Here is a 23,998-nt window from a genome sequence, read left to right as displayed (position 1 = left end):
GGGACCCTCCCCAATCCCCCAGGACCCCCCAAATCCCCCTCAGGACCCCCCCAAATGCCACCCCCAGCCCCACCTGGACCCGAAGTCCCCCTGGGTGTCTCCCGGGGCCAGCGCCAGGAGGTCGTCGGCCCTCAGGGGCTTCTCCTTCTTGCGGAGCCTCCGGACGCGGCGCCGCGTTTTCCGGAACGTCACCGCCTGGGGGAGGGGCGGGGGAACCCCAAATGAACCCCCCCACCCTTCGGGACCACCCCCCAAAAAAAAGGGAACCCCAAAAACCCCCCCCAACCAGCCCAGGAATGAAAAGGAAAAGCAGCAAAAGCGAGCAAAGCAGCCCAAAAATGAGGCCAAATTGCCATAAATCAGCTCCAAAACTGAAGGTGAGCCCCAAAATCCTCTGAATTCCCTCGAAATCCACCCAAATCCCCCCAAATCTGCCCTAAGGACCCCAAAATCTTCCCAAATCCACCCCAGCGACCCCAAAATCCCCCCAAATCCACCCCAGCGACCCCAAAATCCCCCCAAATCTGCCCCAAGGACCCCAAAATCCCCCCAAAATTCCCCCAAATCCACCTCAGTGACCCCAAAATCCTCCCAAATCCACCCCAGCGACCCCAAAATCCCCCAAAACCCCCCCAAATCTGCCCCAAGGACCCCAAAATTCCCCCAAAATTCCCCCAAATCCACCTCAGTGACCCCAAAATCCCCCAAAATTCCCCCAAATCCACCTCAGTGACCCCAAAATCCCCCAAAATCCTCCCAAATCCACACCAGCGACCCCAAAATCCCCCCAAATCTGCCTCAATGATCCCATATTCCCCCAAAATCTCCCCAAAATTCCCACCAAAGACACCAAAATCCACCCAAAATCTGCCCCAGTGACCTCAAATCTCCCCAAAACTGCCCCAACCCCCCCAAAACCCACCCCAGCGACCCCAAAATCCCCCCTAAACCCCCCTAAATCTGCCCCAAGGACCCCAAAATTCCCCCAAAATTCCCCCAAACCTCCCCAAATCTGCCCCAAGGACCCCAAAATTCCCCCAAATCCACCCCAGAGACCCCAAAATTCCTCCCAAATCTGCCCCAATGACCCCAAATCCCCGCAAAAAATCCCCCCAAGGATCCCAAAATCCCCCCAAAACCCCCCCAAATCTGCCCCAAGGACCCCAAAATCCCCTCCAAACTCCCCCAAATTCCCCCAAACCTCCCCAGCAACCCCAAAATCCCTCCAAAATCTGCCCCAATGACTCTGAATTCCCCCAAAATCCCCCCAAACTCCCCCCAATTCCCCCCAAGGATCCCAAAATCCCCCCCAAAGCCCCGCAAATCTGCCCCAATGACCCCGAATCCCCCCAAAATTCCCCCAAATCCACCCCAATGACCCCGAATCCCCCCAAAAATCCCCCCAATGACCCCAAAATTCCACCAAACCTGCTCCAATGACCCCGAATCCCCCCAAAAATCCCCCCAAAATCGCCACAACCCCCCCAAAAATCCACCCCAGAAACCCCAAAATCCCCCCAAATCCCCCAAATTCCCCCCAAACTCCCCCAAACCTCCCCAGCAACCCCAAAATCCCTCCAAAATCTGCCCCAATGACTCTGAATTCCCCCAAAATCCCCCCAAACTCCCCCCAATTCCCCCCAAGGATCCCAAAATCCCCCCCAAATCCCCCAAATCTGCCCCAGTGACCCAAAAATCCCTTCCAAATCTGCCCCAATGACCCCAAATTCCCCCAAACCTCCCCAAATTCCCCCTAAGGATCCCAAAATCCCCCCCCAACCCCCCCAACCCCGCCCCAAGGACCCCAAAATTCCCCCAAAATTCCCCCAAATCCACCCCAATGACCCCGAATCCCCCCAAAATTCCCCCAAATCCACCCCAATGACCCCAAATCCCCCCCCAATTCCCCCAAGGATCCCAAAATCCCCCAAAACCCCCCCAAATCTGCCCCAATGACCCCGAATTCCCCCAAAATTCCCCCAAATCCACCCCAATGACCCCAAATCCCCCCCCAATTCCCCCAAGGATCCCAAAATCCCCCCCCAACCCCCCCAACCCCACCCCAAGGACCCCAAAATTCCCCCAAAATTCCCCCAAATCCACCCCAATGACCCCAAATCCCCCCCCAATTCCCCCAAGGATCCCAAAATCCCCCCCCAACCCCCCCAACCCCGCCCCAAGGACCCCAAAATTCCCCCAAAATTCTCCCAAATCCACCCCAATGACCCCAAATCCCCGCAAAAATTCCCCCAAGGATCCCAAAATTCCCCCCCAACCCCCCCAAATCTGCCCCAAGGACCCCAAAATCCCCCCAAAATTCCCCCAAATCCACCCCAATGACCCCGAATCCCCCCAAAATTCCCCCAAATCCACCCCAATGACCCCGAATCCCCCCAAAATTCCCCCAAATCCACCCCAATGACCCCGAATCCCCCCCCAATTCCCCCAAGGATCCCAAAATCCCCCCCCACCCCCCCAACCCCGCCCCAAGGACCCCAAAATTCCCCCAAAATTCTCCCAAATCCACCCCAATGACCCCAAATCCCCGCAAAAATTCCCCCAAGGACCCCAAAATTCCCCCAGAAGTCCCCCAAATCCACCCCAATGACCCCGAATCCCCCCAAAATTCCCCCAAATCCACCCCAATGACCCCAAATCCCCGCAAAAATTCCCCCAAGGATCCCAAAATCCCCCCAAAATTCCCCCAAATCCACCCCAATGGCCCCAAATCCCCCCAAAATTCCCCCAAATCCACCCCAATGACCCCGAATCCCCCCAAAAATCCCCCCAAACCTCCCCCAAAATCCCCCCAAATCTGCCCCAAGAACCCCAAAATCCCCCCAAAACCACCCCAACCCCCCCCAAAATCCACCCGAGACCCCAAAATTCCTCCCAAATCCCCCCAAAATCCACCCCAACGACCCCAAAATCCCCCCAAATCCCCCCAAATCCCCCCCCTCACCATCTCCTCCGGGGTCAGGTACTCCGGGGCCAGGCGGGGGAGGGGCAGCTCCAGGCTCTGGGGGGCGGGGCCGGGGGGGGGGAGGGGCCCGGGCCGGGGGTCCCCCCCCACGTCCTGAGTCCCCCCCGGGCCCAGGCGGAACGAGGGGCGCGGGGCCGGCTCGTCGTACTGGGCCAGCAGCGAGGGCGCCTTCGGGGCCTGCGATAGAGCGCGATATGTCGTGATATGTCGCGATAGAAATCACGATACGTCGCGATATGCCGCGATATGTCACGATATGCCACGATATGTCGCGATATGCCACTATACATCGCGATACAAATCACGATACGTCGCGATATGCCGCGATACGTCGCGATATGCCGCGATACGTCGCGATATGCCATGATATATCGCGATAGAAATCACGATACGTCGCGATATGTCGCGATATGTCGCGATATGTCGCGATGGAAGTCACGATATGTCGCGATACGTCGTGATAGAAGTCACGATACGCCGCGATACGTCGCGATACGCTACGATACGTCGCGATATGCCGTGATATATCGCGATATGCCACGATACGTCGCGATACGCCACGATAGAAATCACGATATGCTGTGATATATCGCGATATGCCGTGATATATCGCGATATGCCACGATACGTCACGATACGCTGCAATAGAAGTCATGATACGCCATGATACGTCGCGATACGCTACGATACATCGCGATAGAAGTCACGATATGCCACGATATATCGCGATATGCCGCGATAGAAGTCACGATACGCTACGATACGTCGCGATACACCGCGATACGTTGCGATGGAAGTCACGATACGTCGCGATATGTTGCGATAGAAGTCACGATATGTCACGATATGTCGCGATACGCTGCGATACGTCGCGATAGAAGTCATGATACGCTGTGATACATCGCGATACGTCGCGATAGAAATCACGATGCGCCGCGATACGTCGTCATACGTCGCGATATGTCACGATATGTCGCGATAGAATTCACGATATGCTACAATACGTCGCGATAGAAGTCACGATACGCCGCGATACAAGTCGCAATATGTCGCGATAGGAATCGTGATATGCCGTGCTACATCACGATACCTCGTGATAGAAGTCACGATACGTCGCGATACGTCGTGATAGATGTCACGGTGTGTCGTGATGTGTTGTGATATGTTGCGATATATCGCGATACGTTGCGATAGAAGTCACGATACGCCATGATACGTCGCGATGGAAGTCACGATACGTCACGATATGTCGCGATAGAAGTCGCGATACGCTGTGATACATTGCAATACGCCACGATACGTCACGATAGAATTCACGATATGTCGCGATAGAAGTCGCGATACGCCATGATACATCGCGATACGCTGCGATACGTCGCGATGGAAGTCACGATATGTCGCGATAGAAATCACGATGAGCTGCGATACATCGTCATACGTCACGATATGTCACGATATGTCGCGATAGAAGTCACGATACGCCATGATACGTCGCGATACGCTGTGATACGTCGCGATACGTCGCGATACGCCACGATAGAAGTCACGATACGCCGCGATATGTCGCGATAGAAGTCGCGATACGCTGTGATATATCGCGATATGTCGCGATAGAAATCACGATGCGTCATACGTCGCGATATGTCACGATATGTCGCGATAGAATTCACGATATGCTACAATACGTCGCGATAGAAGTCACGATACGCCGCGATACAAGTCGCAATATGTCGCGATAGGAATCGTGATATGCCGTGCTACGTCACGATACCTCGTGATAGAAGTCACGATACGTCGCGATACGTTGCGATAGAAGTCACGATACGTCGCGATACGCTACGATACGTTGCGATGGAAGTCACGATACGTCACGATATGTCGCGATAGAAGTCGCGATATGCTGTGATACATCGCGATACGCCGCGATACGTCATGACAGAAATCACGATGCGCCGCGATACGTCGTGATACGTCACGATAGAATTCACGATACGTCACGATATGTCGCGATAGAAGTCGCGATACGCCATGATACGTCGCGATACGCTACGATACGTCGCGATGGAAGTCACGATATGTCGCGATAGAAATCATGATGAGCTGCGATACGTCGCGATAGAAGTCACGATGTGTCACAATATATCGCGATAGAAGTTGCGATACGCTGCGATACGTCGCGATGGAGGTCACGATACGTCGCGATAGAAATCACGATGAGCTGCGATACATCGTCATACGTCACGATATGTCACGATATGTCGCGATAGAAATCCTGATACGCCACGATACATCGCGATACGCCATGATACGTCGCGATGGAAGTCGCGATACGTCGCGATATGCCACGATACGTCACGATATGTCGCGATACGTCGTGATAGAAATCACGATGAGCCGCGATACGTCGCGATAGAAGTCACGATGCATCACAATATGTCGCGATAGAAGTCACGATACGCTGTGATACATCGCGATATGTCGCGATGGAAGTCACGATACGTCACGATATGTCGCGATAGAAGTCGCGATACGCTGCGATACATCGTGATACGCCACGATACGTCGCGATAGAAATCACGATGCGCCGCGATACGTCGTGATACGTCGCGATATGCCACGATACGTCACGATAGAATTCACGATACGCCATGATATATCGCGATACATCACAATACGTTGCGATAGAAGTCACGATACGCCGCGATACGTCGCGATACAAGTCGCGGTATGTTGTGATATGTCGTGATATGTCGTGATACGTCGTGATATGTTGTGATATGTTGCGATATATCGCGATACGTTGCGATAGAAGTCACGATACATCGCGATACAAGTCGCGATATGTCGTGATACGTCGCGATGGAAGTCACGATACGCCGTGATACGCTGTGCTATGTCGCGATACGTCGCGATGGAAGTCGTGGTATGTCGCAGTATGTCGCGATACGTCGCGATGGAAGTCACGATACGTCGCGATACGCTGTGATACGCCACGATACGTCGCGATAGAAGTCGCGATAGGTCGCGATGTGTCACGATAGGTCGCTATAGAAGTCGTGATAGGTCGCGATAGAAGTCGTGATAGGTCGCGATATGTCACGATAGGTCGTGATAGAAGTCGTGATATGCCCCGATAGGTCGCGATAGAAGTCGCGATATGTCCCAATATGTCGCGATATGTCCTGATATGTCCCGATATGTCGCGATATGCCCCGATATGTCCCGATATGTCCCGATATGTCCCGATAGGTCGCGATAGGTCACGATAGGTCGCGATAGAAGTCGCGATAGGTCGCGATATGTCACGATAGGTCGCGATAGAAGTCGTGATATGTCCCGATACGCCCCGATATGTCCCGATATGTCGCGATAGAAGTCGTGATATGCCCCGATATGCCCCGATATGCCCCGATAGGTCACGCTATGTCGCGATAGGTCGCGCTATGTCGCGCTAGCGGTACCTGCGGGGCGGGCCCGGGCTCCTGCTCCCCGTAGGGGTCGTAGGGCGGCCGCCGGCGCCGCAGCTCCTGCTCCTCCCGCGCCCGCGCCGCCGCCGCCAGCGCCACCTGCTCCAGCACGTCCTGGCCCGGCTCCAGCACCCCTGAGGGGACACACGGACACGGGGACGGACACACGGACACGGGGACGGAACACGGACACGGGGAGGGACACACGGACACGGGGAGGGACACACGGACACGGGGAGGGACACACGGACACGGGGACGGACACACGGACAGAACACGGACACGGGGACGGACACACGGACACGGGGATGGACACACGGACACGGGGAGGGACACACGGACACGGGGAGGGACACACGGACACGGGGAGGGACACACGGACACGGGGATGGACACACGGACACGGGGAGGGACACACGGACACGGGGAGGGACACACGGACACGGGGATGGACACACGGACACGGGGAGGGACACACGGACACGGGGAGGGACACACGGACACGGGGACAGAACACGGACACGGGGAGGGACACACGGACACGGGGAGGGACACACGGACACACGGACACGGGGAGGGACACACGGACACGGGGAGGGACACACGGACAGAACACGGGGATGGACACACGGACACGGGGATGGACACACGGACACGGGGAGGGACACACGGACACGGGGACGGACACACGGACATGGGGACGGACACGGGGACACGGGGATGGACACATGGACACGGGGAGGGACACACGGACACGGGGAGGGACACACGGACACGGGGAGGGACACACGGACACGGGGACAGAACACGGACACGGGGAGGGACACACGGACACGGGGAGGGACACACGGACACACGGACACGGGGAGGGACACACGGACACGGGGAGGGACACACGGACAGAACACGGGGATGGACACACGGACACGGGGATGGACACACGGACACGGGGAGGGACACACGGACACGGGGAGGGACACACGGACACGGGGAGGGACACACGGACACGGGGACGGACACACGGACACGGGGAGGGACACACGGACACGGGGAGGGACACACGGACACGGGGAGGGACACACGGACACGGGGAGGGACACACGGACACGGGGAGGGACACACGGACACGGGGATGGACACACGGACACGGGGAGGGACACACGGACACGGGGGGGGACACACGGACACGGGGAGGGACACACGGACACGGGGAGGGACACACGGACACGGGGATGGACACACGGACACGGGGAGGGACACACGGACACGGGGGGGGACACACGGACACGGGGAGGGACACACGGACACGGGGACACGGGGAGGGACACACGGACACGGGGGGGGACACACGGACACGGGGGGGGACACACGGACACGGGGGGGGACACACGGACACGGGGAGGGACACACGGACACGGGGATGGACACACGGACACACGGACACGGGGACACGGACACGGGGATGGACACACGGACACACGGACACGGGGATGGACACACGGACACACGGACACGGGGACAGAACACGGACACACGGACACACGGACACAGGGACACGGGGACACACGGACACGGGGACACGGGGACACACGGACACGGGGATGGACACACGGACACGGGGATGGACACACGGACACGGGGATGGACACACGGACACGGGGACACGGACATGGGGAGGGACACACGGACACGGGGAGGGACAGACGGACACGGGGATGGACACACGGACACGGGGATGGACACACGGACACGGGGATGGACACACGGACACGGGGACGGACACACGGACACGGGGAGGGACACACGGACACGGGGAGGGACACACGGACACGGGGATGGACACACGGACACGGGGACGGACACACGGACACGGGGACGGAACACGGACACGGGGAGGGACACACGGACACGGGGAGGGACACACGGACACGGGGAGGGACACACGGACACGGGGACGGACACACGGACAGAACACGGACACGGGGACGGACACACGGACACGGGGATGGACACACGGACACGGGGAGGGACACACGGACACGGGGAGGGACACACGGACACGGGGAGGGACACACGGACACGGGGATGGACACACGGACACGGGGAGGGACACACGGACACGGGGAGGGACACACGGACACGGGGATGGACACACGGACACGGGGAGGGACACACGGACACGGGGAGGGACACACGGACACGGGGACAGAACACGGACACGGGGAGGGACACACGGACACGGGGAGGGACACACGGACACACGGACACGGGGAGGGACACACGGACACGGGGAGGGACACACGGACAGAACACGGGGATGGACACACGGACACGGGGATGGACACACGGACACGGGGACGGACACACGGACATGGGGACGGACACGGGGACACGGGGATGGACACATGGACACGGGGAGGGACACACGGACACGGGGAGGGACACACGGACACGGGGAGGGACACACGGACACGGGGACAGAACACGGACACGGGGAGGGACACACGGACACGGGGAGGGACACACGGACACACGGACACGGGGAGGGACACACGGACACGGGGAGGGACACACGGACAGAACACGGGGATGGACACACGGACACGGGGAGGGACACACGGACACGGGGAGGGACACACGGACACGGGGACGGACACACGGACACGGGGAGGGACACACGGACACGGGGATGGACACACGGACACGGGGAGGGACACACGGACACGGGGAGGGACACACGGACACGGGGAGGGACACACGGACACGGGGATGGACACACGGACACGGGGAGGGACACACGGACACGGGGGGGGACACACGGACACGGGGAGGGACACACGGACACGGGGAGGGACACACGGACACGGGGATGGACACACGGACACGGGGAGGGACACACGGACACGGGGGGGGACACACGGACACGGGGAGGGACACACGGACACGGGGACACGGGGAGGGACACACGGACACGGGGGGGGACACACGGACACGGGGGGGGACACACGGACACGGGGAGGGACACACGGACACGGGGATGGACACACGGACACACGGACACGGGGACACGGACACGGGGATGGACACACGGACACACGGACACGGGGATGGACACACGGACACACGGACACGGGGATGGACACACGGACACACGGACACGGGGACAGAACACGGACACACGGACACACGGACACAGGGACACGGGGACACACGGACACGGGGACACGGGGACACACGGACACGGGGATGGACACACGGACACGGGGATGGACACACGGACACGGGGATGGACACACGGACACGGGGACACGGACATGGGGAGGGACACACGGACACGGGGAGGGACAGACGGACACGGGGATGGACACACGGACACGGGGATGGACACACGGACACGGGGATGGACACACGGACACGGGGACGGACACACGGACACGGGGAGGGACACACGGACACGGGGACGGACACACGGACACGGGGACGGACACACGGACACGGGGAGGGACACACGGACACGGGGAGGGACACACGGACACGGGGACGGACACACGGACACGGGGATGGACACACGGACACGGGGAGGGACACACGGACACGGGGACGGACACACGGACACGGGGAGGGACACACAGACACGGGGAGGGACACACAGACACGGGGATGGACACACGGACACGGGGATGGACACACGGACACACGGACACGGGGACAGAACACAGACACACGGACACACGGACACAGGGACACGGGGACACACGGACACGGGGACACGGGGACACACGGACACGGGGATGGACACACGGACACGGGGACACGGGGACACACGGACACGGGGACACGGACATGGGGAGGGACACACGGACACGGGGAGGGACACACGGACACGGGGAGGGACACACGGACACGGGGAGGGACACACGGACATGGGGAGGGACACACAGACACGGGGATGGACACACGGACACGGGGAGGGACACACGGACACGGGGATGGACACACGGACACGGGGAGGGACACACGGACACGGGGAGGGACACACGGACACGGGGACAGTGAGGGGACACCCAGCACAAGGAGGGGGCACCCAACACCCCGAGTGCCTCAGGGACAGCCAGGTCCCCCTGTGCCCCCCAGTACATCCCAGTCCCTCCCAGTACATCCCAGTATATCCCAGTCCATCCCAGTATGACTGACCCCTGTCCTTGAGGGTCAGCACCAGGTCCTCTCCCAGTCCCTCCCAGTCCATCCCAGTCCCTCCCAGTCCATCCCAGTATCCCCAGTATGACTGACCCCTGTCCTTGAGGGTCAGCACCAGGTCCTCTCCCAGTCCCTCCCAGTCCCTCCCAGTATATCCCAGTACACCCCAGTATGACTGACCCCTGTCCTTGAGGGTCAGCACCAGGCTCTCTCCCAGTCCCTCCCAGTCCCTCCCAGTCCATCCCAGTATATCCCAGTATCCCCAGTATGACTGACCCCTGTCCTTGAGGGTCAGCACCAGGCTCTCTCCCAGTCCCTCCCAGTATATCCCAGTACACCCCAGTATGACTGACCCCTGTCCTTGAGGGTCAGCACCAGGCTCTCTCCCAGTCCCTCCCAGTCTCTCCCAGTCCCTCCCAGTACATCCCAGTCCCTCCCAGTACATCCCAGTCCCTCCCAGACTGACCCCTGTCCTTGAGGGTCAGCACCAGGCTCTCTCCCAGTCCCTCCCAGTCTCTCCCAGTCCCTCCCAGTACATCCCAGTATCCCCAGTATGACTGACCCCTGTCCTTGAGGGTCAGCACCAGGCTCTCTCCCAGTCCCTCCCAGTCCCTCCCAGTATATCCCAGTATCCCCAGTATGACTGACCCCTGTCCTTGAGGGTCAGCACCAGGCTCTCTCCCAGTCCCTCCCAGTCCCTCCCAGTACATCCCAGTCCATCCCAGTATGACTGACCCCTGTCCTTGAGGGTCAGCACCAGGTCCTCTCCCAGTCCCTCCCAGTACATCCCAGTATATCCCAGACTGACCCCTGTCCTTGAGGGTCAGCACCAGGCTCTCTCCCAGTCCCTCCCAGTCCCTCCCAGTATATCCCAGTCCATCCCAGTATGACTGACCCCTGTCCTTGAGGGTCAGCACCAGGCTCTCTCCCAGTCCCTCCCAGTCCATCCCAGTATATCCCAGTATCCCCAGTATGACTGACCCCTGTCCTTGAGGGTCAGCACCAGGCTCTCTCCCAGTCCCTCCCAGTACATCCCAGTCCCTCCCAGTATATCCCAGTATCCCCAGTATGACTGACCCCTGTCCTTGAGGGTCAGCACCAGGCTCCCTCCCAGTCCCTCCCAGTCCATCCCAGTACATCCCAGTATCCCCAGTATGACTGACCCCTGTCCTTGAGGGTCAGCACCAGGCTCTGGCCCTCGGGGATCGAGGCCGGGTCGTGCTCCACCGTCAGCCCCTGCAGGTCCCGGGCGCTGTAACGCTCCTGGGGGCGAAATTTGGGCTCATTTCCGCTGATTTTGGGACATTTCGGGTCATTTGGGGTCTTCTGGGAAAATTTTGGGGCAATTTTTGGGAGGTTTAGGGTCAATTTGGGGAAAAATTTGGGACGTTTTGGGCTCATTTTGGATGATTTGGGGGCAATTTCGGGTCATTTTGGGGTCAATTTTGGGTCGATTTTGAGCCAATTTTGGGTGATTTGGGCCATTTCGGGTCGTTTCGGGTCGTTTCGGGTGATTTGGGGTCTTCTGGGAAAATTTTGGGGCAATTTTGGGTCCGTTTTGGGAGGTTTAGGGTCAATTTGGGGAAAAATTTGGGATGTTTTGGGCTCATTTTGGATGATTTGGGGGCAATTTCGGGTTATTTTTGGGTCAATTTTGGGTCGATTTTGAGCCAATTTTGGGTGATTTGGGCCATTTTGGGCCATTTCGGGTCGTTTCGGGTGATTTGGGGTCTTCTGGGAAAATTTTGGGGCAATTTTGGGGCAATTTTGGGAGGTTTAGAGTCAATTTTAGGAAAATTTTGGGACGTTTTGGGCTCATTTTGGATGATTTGGGGCAATTTCGGGTCATTTTTGGGTCATTTTTGGGTCAATTTCGGGTGATTTGAGTGAACTTTGGGAAAATTTTGGGACACTTTGAGCCAATTTGGGGTCGTTTTGGGTCATTTTGGGAAAATTTGGGGCAATTTTGGGTCAATTTTGGGAGATTTAGGGTCAATTTTGGGCACTTTTAAGCCAATTTTGGGCCATTTTGGGTCAATTTTGGGCCCATTTTGGGTGATTTGGGCCATTTTGGGCCATTTCGGGTCGTTTCGGGTGATTTGGGGTCTTCTGGGAAAATTTTGGGGCAATTTTGGGTCCGTTTTGGGAGGTTTAGGGTCAATTTTGGGAAAAATTTGGGACGTTTTGGGCTCATTTTGGATGATTTGGGGCAATTTCGGGTCATTTTGGGCTCATTTTGGGTGATTTGAGTCAACTTTGAGAAAATTTTGGGACACTGAGCCAATTTTGGGATATTTCGGGTCGTTTTGGGTGATTTGGGGTCTTTTGGAGTCAATTTTGGGGCAATTTTGGGATACTCTAAGCCAATTTTGGGATGTTTGGGGCCATTTTGGGAAAGATTTGGGACATTTTTGGCCTTTTTTAGGTGATTCGGGTCAATTTCGGGTCATTTTGGGTCAATTTTGGGTGATTTGGGTAAAATTTGGGAAAATTTTGGGCCATTTTGGGACATTTGGGGTCGTTTCAGGTGATTTGGGTCAATTTGGGTCCATTTTGGGAAAACTTTGGGGCATTTTGGGTCAATTTTAGGTAACTTTGGGACATTTGGGGTCAATTTTGGGTCAATTTCAGGTCAACTTTGGGACGTTTTGGGTTAATTTTAGGTCGTTTTGGGCCAATTTTGGGTGATCTGGTCAATTTTGGGTTAATTTTGGGTCAACTTTCACCAATTTTGGTCCATTTTGGGGTGAATTTGGCCACTTTGGGGTGAATATTCACCAATTTTGGTCCATTTTGGGCTCAAATTGACCAGTTTTAGGTCAATTTTTGCTAATTTTGGTGCATTTCAGGCCAATTTGGGGCAAATTTTGGCCAATTTTGGTCCATTTTGGGGTGAATTTTCACCAATTTCAGTCCATTTTGGGGTGAATTTTCGCCAATTTTGGTCCATTTCGGGGTGAATTTTCACCAATTTCAGTCCATTCTGGACCAATTTGGGTGAATTTTCACCAATTTCAGGCCAATTTGGGTGAACTTTCGCCAATTTCAGGCCAATTTTGGGTGAATTTTCGCCAATTTTGGTCCATTTTGTGCCAATTTTGGGTGAATTTTCACCAATTTTGGTCCATTTTGGGGTGAATTTTTGCCAATTTCAGTCCATTCTGATCCAATTTGGGTGAATTTTTACCAATTTCGATCCATTTTGGGGTGAATTTCCCCCAATTTCAGTCCATTTCAGTCCAATTTGGGTGAATTTTTGCCAATTTCAGTCCATTCTGGTCCATTTTGGGGTGAATTTTTGCCAACTTTGGTCCATTTTGGGGTGAATTTTCACCAATTTTGGTCCATTTTGGGGTGAATTTCCACCAATTTTGGTCCATTTTGGGGTGAATTTTCACCAATTTTGGACCATTTTGGGCCAATTTGGGTGAACTTTCGCCAATTTCGGGCCAATTTGGGGTGAACTTTTCACCAATTTCAGGCCAATTTTGGGTGAATTTTGGCCAATTTCGGTCCATTTTGGGGTGAATTTTCGCCAATTTCAGTCCATTTCAGTCCAATTTGGGTGAATTTTTGCCAATTTCAGTCCATTTTGGTCCAATTTTGGGTGAATTTTCCCCAATTTCAGGCCATTTTGGGGTGAATTTCCCCCAATTTCAGTCCATTTCAGTCCAATTTGGGTGAATTTTCACCAATTTCAGTCCATTCTGGACCAATTTGGGTGAATTTTCCCCAATTTCAGGCCATTTTGGGGTGAATTTTCACCAATTTCAGTCCATTTCGGTCCAATTTGGGTGAATTTTCACCAATTTCAGTCCATTTTGGTCCATTTTGGGGTGAATTTCCCCCAATTTCAGTCCATTTCAGTCCAATTTGGGTGAATTTTCACCAATTTCAGTCCATTCTGGACCAATTTGGGTGAATTTTCGCCAATTTCAGGCCATTTTGGGGTGAATTTTCACCAATTTCAGTCCATTTCGGTCCAATTTGGGTGAATTTTCACCAATTTCAGTCCATTTCGGTCCAATTTGGGTGAATTTTCACCAATTTCAGTCCATTTTGGTCCAATTTAGGGTGAATTTTCCCCAATTTTAGTCCAATTCTGGGTGAATTTTCACCAACTTCAGTCCATTCTGGACCAATTTGGGTGAATTTTCGCCAATTTTGGTCCATTTTGGGGTGAATTTTCCCCAATTTCGGTCCACTTTGGGTGAATTTTCCCCAATTTCGGTCCATTTTGGGGTGAATTTTCGCCAATTTCGGTCCAATTGGGGTGAATTTTCGCCAATTTCGGTCCATTTTGGGGTGAATTTTCACCAATTTCAGTCCTATTGGGGTGAATTTTCCCCAATTTCGGTCCATTTTGGGGTGAACTTTCGCCAATTTTGGACCATTTCGGGCCAATTTGGGTGAATTTTCGCCAATTTCGGGCCAATTTTGGGTGAACTTTCACCAATTTCAGGCCAATTTTGGGTGAATTTTCACCAATTTTGGTCCATTTTGGGGTGAATTTTCGCCAATTTCAGTCCATTCTGGTCCAATTTGGGTGAATTTTCACCAATTTCAGTCCATTCTGGTCCATTTTGGGGTGACTTTTCCCCAATTTCCATCCATTTTGGAGTGAATTTTCGCCAATTTCAGTCCATTTTGGTCCAATTTTGGGTGAATTTTCCCCAATTTCAGGCCATTTTGGGGTGAATTTTCACCAATTCCAGTCCATTTTGGTCCAATTTGGGTGAATTTTCACCAGTTTCAGTCCATTTTGGTCCAATTTAGGGTGAATTTTCCCCAATTTTAGTCCAATTCTGGGTGAATTTTCACCAACTTCAGTCCATTTTGGTCCACTTTGGGTGAATTTCCCCCAATTTCAGTCCATTTCAGTCCAATTTGGGTGAATTTTCCCCAATTTCAGTCCATTTCAGTCCAATTTGGGTGAATTTTTGCCAATTTCAGTCCATTCTGGTCCATTTTGGGGTGAATTTTCGCCAACTTTGGTCCATTTTGGTCCACTTGGGGTGAATTTTCCCCAATTTCAGTCCATTTTGGTCCACTTGGGGTGAATTTTCGCCAATTTCCATCCATTTTGGGGTGAATTTCCACCAATTTCGGTCCATTTTGGGTGAATTTTCCCCAATTTCGGTCCATTTTGGGGTGAATTTTCCTCAATTTCCATCCATTTTGGGGTGAATTTGGCCACTTTCGGTCGAGCCTCCCTCACCCGCCGGCGCCGCTGGAACTCCTCCTCCACCAAGGGGCTGACCCCGAACTCCTGGTCCATCTCCTCCAGCAGCTTGGCCTGCAAATGCCCCCAGTTACACCAGTTTGGGGGGCACTGGGAGGACTGGGACCCCCCCAGGGACCCCCCCAGCGCCGCCCCCAAAAAACCCCGGGAGCTGGGAATTCCTCAGGGGGGCAAAAGGAGCTGAAAAACCTCGATTTTGGTTAAAAAAGGGGCTGAAATAAAAAGGGGGTGCTCCCAAATTGGGGGGTTTGGGCAGGAATTTTTGAGGGGGATGCGCCTCAAAATCAATTTTGGTCTTGGGAGAGATCAAATTCTCTAAATTTGAGGTGGGATTGGGGTTTGAAAAGCAAAATTTGTCGTTTTGGTGTAAAACGGGAAAAAACGCGTTCAAAAATAAGGAGTTTAAAGCCTCAAAGTGTCGTTTTTTAGGAAAATTCCCCCAAAAAATCCCTAAAAACCACACTGCCTCTCAAAATCCCCAAAATTCAGGACAAAACGAGAATTTTCACCTCAAAATTCTCCATTTTAACCCAAAACACCTTTCCAAAAACAAATCTAACCCCCAAAACCTTCAATTTTAAGGAATTTCCCACCAAAACCCTTCAATTCCACCCCAAACTTTCCGGCACCGCCACAAATTCCCAAAATCCGAAGCAAAACCAGAATTTCAGGTGAGAAAAATCCCCAAAATCCCCTAAAAAAAAATCAAAATCCCGATGGGAAAAACGCCCAAAAAATCCGAATGACGGCTGGAAAATCCTCAAAAATGGGTAAAAAATCGCTGGTTTTGGAGGGAAATCGGGGGGGGGTTGGGGCTGGTTGGGGTTTCCTGGGATTTGGGGCTTTTCCTGGGATTTTGGGGGTCCTTTCCCACCCTTTTTTCCGCCAGTTCCTTCTCCCTCTGCAGCGCTCGGCTGCGCTCGATCCAGGCGGCCGCGTCGTCCAGCCAGGGCTCCTCCTCCCCCAGCGTCTTCACCTTCCTGTTTTGGGGTGAAAAAAGGACATTTTGGGGTTCTTTAAATCACCTTTGAACCACCCCAAATCCTTCCTGAGCTTTTGTTTCCCAGAAAATCCCGAATTTTCGCGGCGCTGGCAAAAATTCTCTCCCGGATTTTGGAGTTTTTGCCCCGAAATCTTTGGCGGTTGCTTAAAAAAAATCTCTCCTAGAGCTCCGAGTCAGCCCCAAAAAACCTCAAATCGTCCCAAAAATAATCTCAGAACTGCCCCCAAAATCTTCCCTGCGCCTCCAAATCCACTCTGAGGGCTCTGAAATCCCTTCCTGCCCCCCTAAACCCCCCCAAAATCCCCCCCAGAACCTTCCCAACCCCCCCAAAATCCCCCCAAAATCCCCCAAACCCCCCCAGTGCCCCCCAAAATCCCCCAAACCCCCCCAGTGCCCCCCAAACCCCTCCCCAGCCTCTCCAAATTCCCTCCAAATCCCCCAAAATTCCCCCCAAAACCCCTCCCCAGCCCCCCCAAATCTCCCAAATCCCTTCCTCAGGCCCCCAAAACCCCCCCAAGCCTCTCCCCATCCCCCCAAATCCCCCAAAGCCCCTCTCCAGCCCCCCAAACGCCCCAAAATCCCTTCAACTGCCCCCAAAACCCCTCCCCAGCCCCTCCAAACCCTCTCACAGCCCCTCCCCATCCCCCCAAAGTCCCTCCACAGCCCCCCAAATCCCCCAAAACCCCCTCCCATCCCCCCCCAAACCCCCCCAGAACCCCTCCCAGCCCCCCCAAACCCCTCCCCAGCCCCCCCAAACCCCCTCCCAGCCCCCCCAAACCCCTCCCAGCCCCCCCAAACCCCTCCCAGCCCCCCCAGAACCCCTCCCAGCCCCCCCAAACCCCCTCCCAGCCCCCCCAGAACCCCTCCCAGCCCCCCCAAACCCCCTCCCAGCCCCCCCAAACCCCCTCCCAGCCCCCCCAAATCCCCTCCCAGCCCCCCCAAACCCCTCCCAGCCCCCCCAAAGCCCCTCCCAGCCCCCCCAGAACCCCTCCCAGCCCCCCCAAAGCCCCTCCCAGCCCCCCCAGAGCCCCTCCCAGCCCCCCCAAAGCCCCTCCCAGCCCCCCCAAACCCCTCCCAGCCCCCCGTACCCCAGTTTCTGGTTCAGCAGCCGTTTCTCCTTGGCCGCCGCCAGCTTCTCGCGGATCTCCTCGCGCTGCCGCAGCGCCAGCGGATTGATCACCTCGGCCGCCACCGGGTCCTCCTTGGTGCCCGCCTCTGCCTCGGGGGAACGCCCCAAAATCAGCCCCAAAACGGCCCCAAAATCAGCCCAAAACGGCCCCAAAATCAGCCCAAAAACGGCCCCAAATCAGCCCCAAAACGGCCCCAAAATCGGCCCCAAAACGGCCCCGAAATCGGCCCAAAACAGCCCAGAAATCAGCCCCAAAATCCACCCTGAAATCGGCACTGGGCACCCCAAAATCAGCTCCAAAACGGCCCCAAAATCAGCCCCGAAATCGGCACTGGGCACCCCAAAATCAGCCCCAAACCGGCCCAAAATCAGCCCAAAAACGGCCCCAAAATCCACCCTAAAACGGCCCCAAAATCAGCCCAAAAACGGCCCCAAAATCAGCCCAAAAACCGGCCCCAAAATCAGCCCAAAAACCGGCCCCGAAATCAGCCCAAAAACCGGCCCCGAAATCAGCCCAAAAACCGGCCCCAAAGTCAGCCCAAAAACGGCCCCAAAATCCACCCTGAAATCGGCACTGGGCACCCCAAAATCAGCCCCAAAACGGCCCCAAAATCAGCCCCAAAAACCGGCCCCGAAATCAGCCCCAAAAACCGGCCCCGAAATCAGCCCCAAAAACCGGCCCCGAAATCAGCCCCAAAACGGCCCCGAAATCCACCCTGAAATCGGCACTGGGCACCCCAAAATCAGCTCCAAACCGGCCCCAAAATCGGCCCAAAAACAGCCCCAAAATCAGCCCAAAAACGGCCCCAAAATCAGCCCCAAACCGGCCCCAAAATCAGCCCCAAAATCAGACCCAAACCTGCCCTAAAGTCAGCCCAAAAACGGCCCCGAAATCAGCCCCAAACCGGCCCCAAAATCAGCCCCAAAAACAGCCCCGAAATCAGCCCCGAAATCAGCCCCAAACCGGCCCCGAAATCAGCCCTGGGCACCCCAAAATCAGCCCAAAACCGGCCCCAAAATCCACCCTGAAATCGGCCCTGGGCACCCCAAAATCAACCCCAAAACGGCCCCAAAATCCACCCTGAAATCGGCACTGGGCACCCCAAAATCAGCCCCAAACCGGCCCAAAGTCAGCCCCAAAACGGCCCCCAAAATCAGCCCCAAAAACGGCCTCGAAATCAGCCGCAAACCGGCCCCGAAATCAGCCCAAAAACGGCCCCAAATCAGCCCCAAAACGGCCCCAAAATCAGCCCCAAAAACGGCCCCGAAATCAGCCCAAAAACGGCCCCGAAATCAGCCCAAAAACGGCCCCGAAATCAGCCCAAAAACGGCCCCAAAATCAGCCCAAAAACGGCCCCAAAATCAGCCCCAAAAACGGCCCCAAAATCAGCCCCAAAACGGCCCCGAAATCAGCCCAAAAACGGCCCCGAAATCAGCCCAAAAACGGCCCCGAAATCAGCCCAAAAACGGCCCCGAAATCAGCCCCAAACCGGCCCCAAAATCAGCCCTGGGCACCCCAAAATCAACCCCAAAACGGCCCCAAAATCCACCCTGAAATCGGCACTGGGCACCCCAAAATCAGCCCCAAAACGGCCCCAAAATCCACCCCGAAATCGGCACTGGGCACCCCAAAATCAGCCCCAAAACGGCCCCAAAATCCACCCCGAAATCGGCACTGGGCACCCCAAAATCAACCCCAAACCGGCCCAAAATCAGCCCAAAAACGGCCCCCAAAATCCACCCTAAAATTGGCACTGGGCACCCCAAAGTCAGCCCAAAAACAGCCCCAAAATCAGCCCCAAAACGGCCCCGAAATCAGCCCCAAAACCCACCCTAAAATCGGCACTGGGCACCCCAAAATCAGCCCCAAACCGACCCCGAAATCAGCCCAAAAACGGCCCCGAAATCAGCACTGGACACCCCAAAACCAGCCCCAAAATCGGCACTGGGCACCCCAAAATCGGCCCTAAAATCAGCACCAGGCACCCCCAAATCAGCCCCAAAATCGGCCCCAAACCGGCCCCGAAATCCGCACTGGGGACACCAAAATTAGCCCCAAAATCAGCCCCGAAATTGGCACTGAGCACTGCAAAATCAATCCCAAAAGGAGCTCCTGAACACCCCAAAATCAGCCCCAAATTCACTCCTGAGCACCCCAAAACCCGCCCCCAAACACCCCAAAACACCCCAAAACCCGCCCCAAAAATGGGCTCCCAAACACCCCAAAACCCCCTCAAAACCCGCCCCCAAAAGGGGCTCCCGAACACCCCAAAATCAGCCCCAAAACCCACCCCCAAACACCCCAAAACCCGCCCCAAAACACCCCAAAACCAGCCCCAAAAGGGGCTCCCAAACACCCCAAAACCACCTCAAAACCCACCCCAAAATCAACACTGGGCATCCCAAAATCAGCCCCAAAATGGGCTCCTGAACACCCCAAAATCAGCCCCAAAACCCACCCCGAAAAGGGGCTCCTGAGCACCCCAAAACCCGCCCCAAAAGGGGCTCCCAAACACCCCAAAACCCGCCCCAAAAGGGACTCCCAAGCACCCCAAAACCCGCCCCAAAAGGGGCTCCCAAGCACCCCAAAACCACCTCAAAACCCGCCCCAAAAGGGGCTCCCGAACACCCCAAAACCACCTCAAAACCCGCCCCAAAATCAACACTGGGCATCCCAAAATCAGCCCCAAAATCGGCCTCAAAAGGAGCTCCTGAGCCCCAGAAGGGGCTCCTGAACACCCCAAAATCCGCCCCAAAATGGGCTCCTGAACACCCCAAAATCCGCCCCAAAAGGGGCTCCTGAACACCCCAAAACCCCCTCAAAACCCGCCCCTAAACACCCCAAAACCCGCCCCAAAATGGGCTCCCAAACACCCCAAAACCCGCCCCCAAACACCCCAAAACCCACCCCCAAAATGGGCTCCCGAACACCCCAAAACCCGCCCCCAAACACCCCAAAACCCACCCCCAAAATGGGCTCCCGAACACCCCAAAATCCGCCCCAAAAGGGGCTCCTGAACACCCCAAAATCCGCCCCAAAAGGGGCTCCTGAACACCCCAAAATCAGCCCCAAAATGGGCTCCTGAACACCCCAAAACCACCTCAAAACCCGCCCCTAAACACCCCAAAACCCGCCCCAAAAGGGGCTCCCGAACACCCCAAAACCACCTCAAAACCCGCCCCAAAAGGGGCTCCCAAATACCCCAAAACCCGCCCCAAAATGGGCTCCTGAACACCCCAAAATCACCTCAAAACCCGCCCCAAAATCAACACTGGGCATCCCAAAATCAGCCCCAAAATCGGCCTCAAAAGGAGCTCCTGAGCCCCAAAATGGGCTCCTGAACACCCCAAAATCAGCCCCAAAATGGGCTCCTGAACACCCCAAAATCAGCCCCAAAACCCACCCCTAAACACCCCAAAACCCGTCCCAAAAGCCTCTCCCAAACACCCCAAAACCCGCCCCAAAACACCCCAAAACCCGCCCCAAAAATGGGCTCCCAAACACCCCAAAACCACCTCAAAACCCACCCCAAAACGGGCTCCTTAGCACCCCAAAACCTCCTCAAAACCCGCCCCCAAACGCCCCAAAATCAGCCCCAAAATCGGCCCCAAAATCAACCCCAAAACGAGCTCCTGAACACCCCAAAATCAGCCCTAAATTCACTCCTGAACATCCTAAAATCAGCCCCAAATTCACTCCCGAACACCCCAAAACCCACCTCAAAACACCCCCAAATACCCCAAAACCGCCCCAAAACACCCTCAAAACCCGCCCCCAAAATGGGCTCCTGAACACCCCAAAACCCACCCCAAAAATGAGCTCCTGAACACCCCAAAACCCGCCCCAAAAATGGGCTCCCCCAAACACCCCAAAACCCGCCCCAAAAGGGGCTCCCGAACACCCCAAAACCACCTCAAAACCCGCCCCAAAATCAACACTGGGCATCCCAAAATCAGCCCCAAAATCGGCCTCAAAAGGAGCTCCTGAGCCCCAGAAGGGGCTCCTGAACACCCCAAAATCAGCCCCAAAATGGGCTCCTGAACACCCCAAAATCAGCCCCAAAACCCACCCCTAAACACCCCAAAACCCGTCCCAAAAGCCTCTCCCAAACACCCCAAAACCCGCCCCCAAACACCCCAAAACCCACCCCAAAATGGGCTCCCGAATACCCCAAAACCCGCCCCAAAAGGGGCTCCTGAGCACCCCAAAACCCCCTCAAAACCTGCCCCCAAACACCCCAAAACCCGCCCCAAAAGGGGCTCCCAAACACCCCAAAACCCGCCCCAAAAGGGGCTCCCAAACACCCCAAAACCACCTCAAAACCCGCCCCAAAATCAACACTGGGCATCCCAAAATCAGCCCCAAAATGGGCTCCTAAACACCCCAAAATCAGCCCCAAAACCCACCCCGAAAAGGGGCTCCTGAGCACCCCAAAACCCGCCCCAAAAGGGGCTCCTGAGCACCCCAAAACCGGCCTCAAAACCCGCCCCCAAACACCCCAAAACACCCCAAAACCCGCCCCAAACACCCCAAAACCCGCCCCAAACCCCCCCAAATACCCCAAACACCCCAAAACCCACCCCAAACCCCCCAAATACCCCAAAACCCCTCAAAACCCACCCCAAACCCCCCAAATACCCCAAACCCCTCAAAACCCACCCAAAACCGCCCCAAACCCCCCAAACACCCACCCCAAACACCCCCTCAAAACCCGCCCCCAAAATGGGCTCCCGAACACCCCAAAACCCCCCCAAAACCGCCCCAAACCCCCCAAAACCGCCCCAAACCGCCCCAAACCGGCCTCTCCCTCTGACCTTTCTTGGGCGCCGCGGTTTCCAGAGGCTTCAATCCCAGTTTGGCGCGGAGTTTACTGGGAATGGCAACGGGGGCTGAGGGGGGGAGGGGTCCTGGGGGCTTTTGGGGTGGGGGGACCCCAAATTTGGGGTTGGACGACCCCATTCTTGCGGGAAAGGGGGGGGGGAACGGGGGGGGGGGGGGATCCTCACTTGGTTTCTTCCACGCTCAGGGAGGATTCGGCCGCCGCGGGTTTGGGAGGTGCTGGGGGGGGGGGGGGGTGTATAATTAATAAATTATCATTAATTAATCAATTACCGCTAATTAATAAACCCCGGAGATCCTCTAACACCCCCTGGCCCCCCCAAATTCCCTCCAACCCCCCCCTCCCCCTCCCCAAAATCCCTCTGGGGGCTCCCCCATCCAAAACTCCCCCCCCTCAAATCACCCCCCAACCCCCCCCCAAAATCCTCCAGGACCCCCTCGCCGCACCCCAAAATCCCCTCGAGCACCCCCCAAACCCCTCCGGACACCCCCAAACCCCTCCGGACACCCCCAAATCCCCCCCCCTGCCCCCTCAGGTGCCCCCAAATCCCTCCCAGCCCCCCAAATCCCGCTCCGGGCCCCCCTCAGCGCTCCCCTCCCGCCCTCACCGGGCTCCTCCCGCTCCTCTTTCCTCTCCCTCTTGGCTCTCCGCTCGCTCTCGGAGCCCCCCCGGCCATGGCCGCTCCTCCCGGGCTCCTCGGTGCCTCCGCGGCGGGAGGAACCGGAGCCTCCTCCTCCTCCCCCAGAGCCACCGCGCTCGCCCCGGGAGCGGCTGCGTTTCCCGCGCCGTTCCCCGCCGCGGTGCCGATGCTTGCGGTGCTCGCGGGGTCGCCCCGCGCTGCTGCTGCTGCCGCTGCCGCCGCCGCCGCCCGTCCCGGCTGCCCCCGGAGCCTCCTCGGCCGCCTCGGCCCCGCCGCGCTCCCGGTGCTTCTTCGAGGCGCCCATGGCCGCGCCGCCACTTCCGGGGGAGAGCGGAACTTCCGGTCGTTACCGTGGCAACGCTTCCGGTGCGTAGCTACTTCCGGCAGAGCACGGTGCTGATTGGTGGAGGTAAAGGCGGGCCTGAGGAGGCGCTGTGGGATGAACCATTATGCGCGTGGAGGGGGGAACAGGATGAGTGCGGCCCAGCTCTGTCCC

At 56.5% G+C, this 23,998-nt stretch overlaps 1 protein-coding gene across 1 annotated transcript in view; it reads right to left on the bottom strand.

Annotated features, from left to right (window-relative positions):
- Positions 1–23,812, bottom strand: part of SART1 (spliceosome associated factor 1, recruiter of U4/U6.U5 tri-snRNP) — a 48,715-nt gene extending 24,903 nt beyond the window's left edge. Inside the window, exons 1-10 of the mRNA XM_082300323.1 lie at positions 23,470–23,812; positions 23,029–23,080; positions 22,837–22,892; positions 17,981–18,107; positions 16,764–16,869; positions 15,866–15,943; positions 11,811–11,910; positions 6,445–6,584; positions 2,963–3,160; positions 74–195 (exon numbers count right to left, since the gene is read on the bottom strand). Of these exons, the coding sequence (XP_082156449.1) occupies positions 74–195; positions 2,963–3,160; positions 6,445–6,584; positions 11,811–11,910; positions 15,866–15,943; positions 16,764–16,869; positions 17,981–18,107; positions 22,837–22,892; positions 23,029–23,080; positions 23,470–23,806 (1,316 nt within the window). The 5' untranslated portion in view covers positions 23,807–23,812. The remainder of the gene's footprint in view (positions 1–73; positions 196–2,962; positions 3,161–6,444; positions 6,585–11,810; positions 11,911–15,865; positions 15,944–16,763; positions 16,870–17,980; positions 18,108–22,836; positions 22,893–23,028; positions 23,081–23,469) is intronic.
- Between the last annotated feature and the right edge of the window lie 186 nt (positions 23,813–23,998).

Source organism: Coloeus monedula, assembly GCF_965178545.1.
Source record: "Coloeus monedula genome assembly, chromosome: 39".
NCBI lineage: Eukaryota > Metazoa > Chordata > Aves > Passeriformes > Corvidae > Coloeus > Coloeus monedula.
Note: the sequence above shows the minus strand (reverse complement) of the source record. Positions and strands in the feature narration are given on the sequence as shown.